The sequence below is a fragment of the Aythya marila genome (genome assembly GCF_965140915.1).
Source record: "Aythya marila genome assembly, chromosome: 1".
Classification (NCBI taxonomy): domain Eukaryota; kingdom Metazoa; phylum Chordata; class Aves; order Anseriformes; family Anatidae; genus Aythya; species Aythya marila.
In genome coordinates, this window is record NC_139042.1 from 63542902 (window position 1) to 63549425 (window position 6524).

The window sequence follows — 6524 nt, forward strand, 5'->3', positions numbered from 1 at the left end:
TTTTAATGTTGGCAGAAGTTTGGGGGGATTTTTCTGGCAATTTTAGTGCCTTTATTAATAAGTAACTTCAAGAAAAAGATTATTCATGTTGGAGGCAGAAAGTTCTAACACTCCAGTCTTTTAGAACACGAGTTTCCTAACATGTTTTATTTACTTTGTAATATCAAGTGCCCTGGAGCTGTTAGCTTAAATAATTTGATGTAGGGATGTTTCCTTAGGAAAGTTTCCTACTGAAATAAACTTCCTATTGAAGTTTGTTTATGAATTTTTACTTGGAGAACTGTGGTAGTTATTATTTCAGATGAATATGAGTTGCTTAAATCGTGTTCCTGATTGTTCGTTCTCCAGATTGAGTAAAGAGCTATGCCAGAGACTTGCTAACATTTTTGGACTTCAGTCTGCAGGAAGCCTATGAGGCAAAGAGACATGAGTTCTACCTTGAGCTGCAAAGAAAAGAGGAGGAGATGAGACAACACTTTGTGCAGAGAGTGAAGGAGAAAGAAACAGTATTGAAAGAAGCAGAGCAAGAAGTAAGCATGCCTATCTGTCTCAAGTTTGTTTGCTGTGATTTATTCTTAGCAAAATCACGAGTTGACCTTTATAATTGTCTAATATTTAGGTGGCAGTAATACTTAAAATCAAAAGTAGATTGATTACACAGATTAGATTAGCAGATTGACACTTACTTGCTAGTCTAATCAGTCTTTTTGGGGGTGAGAGAGTTCATGATCTGTAAGTTTTGGTGGACAGCTGGGAACAAGTCAGTAGAGTAGGAAGAAATATGGTGACGTAAAGGAGTGATGAATATAATGGTTATGTGTGTCAGTAAAGTAGGCGCTTTGCAGGCATAGGTGCTGGAAGAATAGGCTGCATACTAGGGCCTCTAAAAATCACATTTTGGCAATTCACAATGGTTAACCATGGCCTAGTCACTATTGTATCATGCAATTGCAATTTTTTTGTACATTGTGGTAGAAATGAGTTCAGTGGTGAGGTTTTAAGCAGAAAAGACTACCATAACAGCTGTTGTCTGAGTGTTAAAATACGATAGTAGATGGATTAAATTGTGGTAAGTTTTGAAAATAGGGGAAAGGGTCTTATTTAGTGCTTTGGAAGGTGCTAGTCAATTTATGTACCTTACTCCGGGTGTAAGGTCATCGTGTCAGTAATCTAAAGATACGCTTTACAGAATCATTTCACTGTAAAACTGAGATTTCAGGAAAAAAAAATCCCATGGGTTGTTTTTCATCTCAGATAGTAGGGCATGTATGCTTGCATGACCTCCAGGTTCAGTTACTTAATATATTCTCAACCAGCACCTTGAGAGGTTTGAAAGCGTTGTTTTTTTTTTTTTTTTTTTTTTTGCTTGTTTGTTTTGTTTTTAAATCTGCTTCCAATTACCTTCAGAGTTTTAGCAGGGAATGAAAAAATCAATATATTACAACTTCTAGATCCCTGTCTAATATCAAATACCTGGAATTTAGCAAAATACCTGGAATTTAGCAATGTGGAACATTGCTTGAATATGTTGTTGAAGATTTAGTTCTGTTAAACTGCACCAGCCAAACAGGATCTTCTGATCTACTTTCTGCCAGACTCTGTCATGGTCATATGTATTTGTATTCAAACAGTGGTTTAATTGAAATTGGAAATCTGTTTGCTTATTAATGTTCTTTTCCGTACCTCGGTCTCCCAGCAAAGATGCAGCACTTTTTTTTTTGCATGATGTTCAGATGCACGTTTTAAATACGAGGAGTATTTTGTTTTCTGAACCTGTTAAATCCTCTGTGCTCTGGGTGGAGGAAAAAAAAATCAGGCTCAATCCTTCTGAGCACAAGGCTATGCAGTTGGAATAATATTTGGCTGTGTTCCAGATAGGCTCAGCTAGGTCTTGCACAGTGTCTGTGATACCCTTTGATATTTTCCCTTCTATGCTTTCTACCATGCAGTGTCTGTGAGCTCTGCATACTGCCATCAAATTATGGATATTAGTTTTCCCAGTTCCTGATGCAAGAAAATGATAATGCAGTCACTTCTAAAGGACACGTGTGGTATACTCTCACTGCTTGCTCTCCCAGAAGCATGTATGTGTGTATGGAAATGAAAGAAAAGCAGGAGTTTCTCTTGTACCTGAGAGTGCTTTCATGTCCTTCATTTAGAAGAAACTTGTAGTCGCAGTGTGCAGCATTACTGCTCCTGAGTGGTACAAGTAAGCTTAGGACTGCTTAGGACCTTATCTTTGCTGTGGGGAAAGCTAACTCCATCCCGGCCAGACCTGGTACAGCAATGCATCTGATTAACTTTGTAATTAAATAAATAACAAAAGGATACATACATACATACACGTGTTTATAAAATCTGACAGCTCTGCTATATAGGATAGGCAAAAGTCTGCAGCTGTGCATGTCGATTGTAAACGTTCAGTCTTTTCAGCTGGATCAGAGATACAACACAGTTGAAATCCAGGGGTATTTTGGTAGGGTTGCAGTTTTCAGCCAGATCAGCATCTTGATCCAGCTGGTCACAAGGATACCAAAGCAGGATTTTAGGTGAGCGTGGGGGGTAGATGGGAGGTGAGGAAGTGAGGCATGCAGCACCCTGTGGTTATCATGCACAGCTACACAGTGTATTTCAGCTGATCCAGTACATCCCAAGAGCAGGATCCATTAACACATCAAAAGAACAATCAGAGAGTTATTGCTGCAGAAAAGCAGTTAACTGCTGACAGCTCACAAGAAACTCTCCCAACCAGATATATCGTGTGTGTACATATTAATATATACATGTAATTAATAAACATTTTAAAATACATACCTGCATAACTAAAGTTTGTGTGGTTTCTTGTCCATTCTATCTGGTTATAGGGAAGCAGATTTTGCCTGACCCTTCCTCATTTAATAGTTTTGTTGATGATTGTTTCCTATCTAAAGAACTCCTTATTTTTGATCTAATAAAGGTATATCCTGTAGTAAATCTAACACTTGATGCCTTCCATGGTTTTCACCCCATACTTTGTATGCAGTCACCTGGCATCTAGGCGAACAATCTGATATAAAAGATTATTCTTCTGGTTTGTTGATGTTTAGTCTTCTCAGTTTTGGGAAAAAACTGCAATTTTGTGTGACTTGCAATGCAAGCTGAGGTAGCTTTTATTGTTTAATTGCGGTGCATTTGTTTTGTGATATCCCCACCTTGTGTTACGAGTTGGAAATGCATTTTTTGTGCTTTCTCTAAACAGATACAGAGTAAATTTGATCGTCTTATGCTAATGCATCAAGAAGAGAAACTGAAATTAGAGAAAAAGAAAAAAGCTCTAGAAGATGACATGGCTATGTTTAATAAGAAGAAAGCTAATGCTGAATTACTCCAAGCACAAGCGTTTGTCTCTACTCCTGTTGTTAGTCTGAAGAGAGACAAGGACCGCAAGAAGTAAGTGCTGATGCTAGTCGTCAGAAAAGGCAATAAAAAATGCTTTACATGTCACTTTTATAACACAACTTTTAGTAATCTTTTAGAAAAGATACAAGTGTGCTCCTATTCTGTTATGTGCTAAGAAGATAGAAGTGTGTAAAGTACTATCATGCTTGGATCTCTGGCTCTAAGATTAACATTTAGAGTAATTGCTGTATATTCTATGAGTTTTCCTTTTTTTTTTTTCTTTCCCCCCATTAAAGGGAACAAGGTTTTCGACTTGAACTCCTGTGCTTTGATATCAGAAATGAAGAAACTGTGAATCTTCAAGAACAGAGCGAGAGGGAGAAGTTAGAGAGGGAGAGAAATTCACCCAGGGAATTCCAGAAATAGTATTTGATTGCAGCACTCAGGTTTTGAATGTAGCGTATGTTAGTTTTATGAAGCTGTCCAACTGCTGTTGTCCCATAACACTAGATGTGTCTTCCTCTTGCAGACTTTTGAGAGGAGAGCTTGATAAAATTGGCTGTAAAATTACACCAAGTGCGGAGTATGACCTGATGCACATCTCAGTTTCAGAGCATATTGATGTTTCTTCCCTCTCCACCAAAAAATAAAGGCTTGAACAAACTGAGATTTTAGAAAGACATTTGAAGGTAGTCTCCAGAACAACATGCTCATCTTTGTAAATAGACATTAAATAAAGTAACAGAAACAAGAGATGTTGTCAGTTAATTTATTATTTTCTGATCCTGATAGGTTACAACTTTACTGCGGATAAAATCTGGTTGGTTAATGTCTTGTTACAATTGAAAGCAGATTTTATTGTACACAAGTTATGCATAACTGCTAGATTATGAAAAACTTCAGGAGCTACATAGATGCACTTACTGCCACAAATATCAGCAGGACAGCTTTGACATTTCTGGGATGTACACTTTTGGTTTGCCCCCCCCCCCCCCCCCCCCCCCCTTTTTTTTTTTAATTTTGAGTAATATTACTAAGTTCTTACTAAGTTCCTTTTCCAAGACTTCTTTTTCGTAGAATCATAGAAGGGCTTGGGTGGGTTGGAAAGGATCTTAAAGATCATTTAATTCCACCCCCCTGCCATGGGCAGGGACACCTCCCACCAGCCCAGGTTGCCCAAAGCCCCATCCAGCCTGGCCTTGAGCACCTCCAGGGATGGGGCACCCACAGCTTCTCTGGGAAACCTATGCCAGTGCCTCACCATGCTCTTGGTGAGCAATCTCGTCCTAATATGTAATCTAAATCTCCCCTCTTTTAGTTTAAAACCATTCCCCCTTGTCCTGTCATTGCCTGCCTGAGCAAAAAGATGCTCTTCATCCTTTTTATAAGCCCCCTTTAAGTAATGAAAAGGTGCAATGAGGTCTCCCTGGAGCCTTCTCATCTTCAGGCTGAGCACCCCCAGCTCTCTCAGCATGTCTTCATGGGGGAAATTGGAATTATATGTGAAAGTGGAATCATTGGTAACATCAGTCAATATGTGTAGTGTTGCGATTAATTCTCAAGTTGAGAAGTTTTTCAGATTTGTTTTCTCTGTTTCAGCTTTATTTCTTCAGAGTATGGTACAGTTCATACGCCTGGTTTTGTTTTGCAGTTCCGGCTTTATGTGATGCTGCTGATAGAAGAAGCAATATTGGTAATGTCTCTTGAGGAAGCTGTGATTCACAGTGTGCTTTGGAGGTGAAGGAGTTGCAGTTTCTTGCTAAAGGAATTGGAGAATCTCTCTTGTTGCCACAGGCTACAAGAGAAGAATTTTTAAACATGATCCACACGCATACGGTGTGGGAATTACTGTCAATGTCACCGTGGACTTTATAGGATGTGTCTGCCTTGATGGGCACTTAATTTACCTACGTGGCCAACCTGCATTCATTTTAAGTGCGTTGTACCAAAGAAAATGCACAAGCCATGAAGAGTTCCATTCATAATATGAATGCTGTAGTACAAAAGTATTCAGTGAATATATCTACTAGAACCTTTCTAAAGAATTATTTTCTAAAGAGTTATTATTTCATACGGTTTGGTAGATTAGTCTACTAAATATTATTTAATACAATTGCTGTCATAGTGCAACCATTTACCGATTCTGCTGACTGGTTTATTTATAGGCTTTTATGTAGCACTGTCTTTTTTTTCCAATATAACCTTTGTAATCAAAACTTACTGAGATATTTTTGCAATCCTGCCCTGTTGCATGCTATTTTATCTGACATTACTAATGACTTGGAAAGTACCTACAACTTCTTGTTGCTTGTGACTGGTGTTCAGTTACAACAACAGAGATGAAGCTTTACAAAAGCAACTTCAAGAGCTTCAGGTTAAAACAAGTTTCAAACGTTTTTGTATTTTCAGTAGTTGTAACTAATGGGAAATGTTCTCTAAGGGGTGACGTTCTCTGAAGGTGTTTTGTATGACTTCTAAGAAACGAAATGCTAAGTTCATAGAAATAAAATACTTTGCTTAAATGCTTGTGTTGTTTATTTTCCTCTCCCTCCCTTGTTATTAAAACCAAGGAGTCAGATTCCACATTCATCTGGAAAAGCATAAATGCATTGCATCTGTTTAAAATATCTTAAGTCATGTATTGATTGGAAAAACTAGGTGAGTGTGAATGCTGTGTTGGACAGGCGATACAACTTGTCATATACCACTGTACTTAAGATTTGTCTAGTTTATTCACAGGGTGTTCCCCATAAGATGTTTTTTCTTCAGTTCCATAGCAGTAGGAAGGAATATATGGTATGTAAACCTTTAATTGGCCAGGAAAGGCTCAAACAGCTAATTCAGCCAGTTCCACAGCCAAAGCAGCCTGTAACATAGGAGGGAAAGGTTAAGAGGAACTAAGCCAGCATCTAACTGGCACTTCTTTCGTGAGAAGAAAACTGGGCCTGCGTTTGTTGCTTGATTGCTCCTTCCTGAGCAGATTTAGCATGATGACAGGTTGTACTTTTTGTTTGGTTTTGTGCCACTGACTTGGCCGTTTGCATCTGCCTGATGGGAAGCACGGCTCTTCGTGAGCATTGCAAAACTGCATCGAGAGGTGGACTTTGCTGGCTGTGGTGGGGCCACTTTGCTGGGGACGACGCTGG

The 6524-nt window shown here is 38.7% G+C and overlaps 1 protein-coding gene across 3 annotated transcripts in view; it reads left to right on the plus strand.

Annotated features, from left to right (window-relative positions):
- SEPTIN10 (septin 10) overlaps positions 1–5889 on the plus strand; it is a 28518-nt gene extending 22629 nt beyond the window's left edge. Inside the window, exons 8-10 of one of the 3 annotated variants that reach the window (XM_082762447.1) lie at positions 398–530; positions 3239–3429; positions 5030–5889. In XM_082762447.1, the coding sequence (XP_082618573.1) occupies positions 398–530; positions 3239–3429; positions 5030–5045 (340 nt within the window). In that variant the 3' untranslated portion in view covers positions 5046–5889. Of the gene's footprint in view, positions 1–397; positions 531–3238; positions 3430–3674; positions 3865–5029 lie in introns of those variants that run through there. The other 2 variants (XM_082762449.1, XM_082762448.1) reach the window with 2 other exon arrangements.
- Positions 5890–6524: the final 635 nt, after the last annotated feature.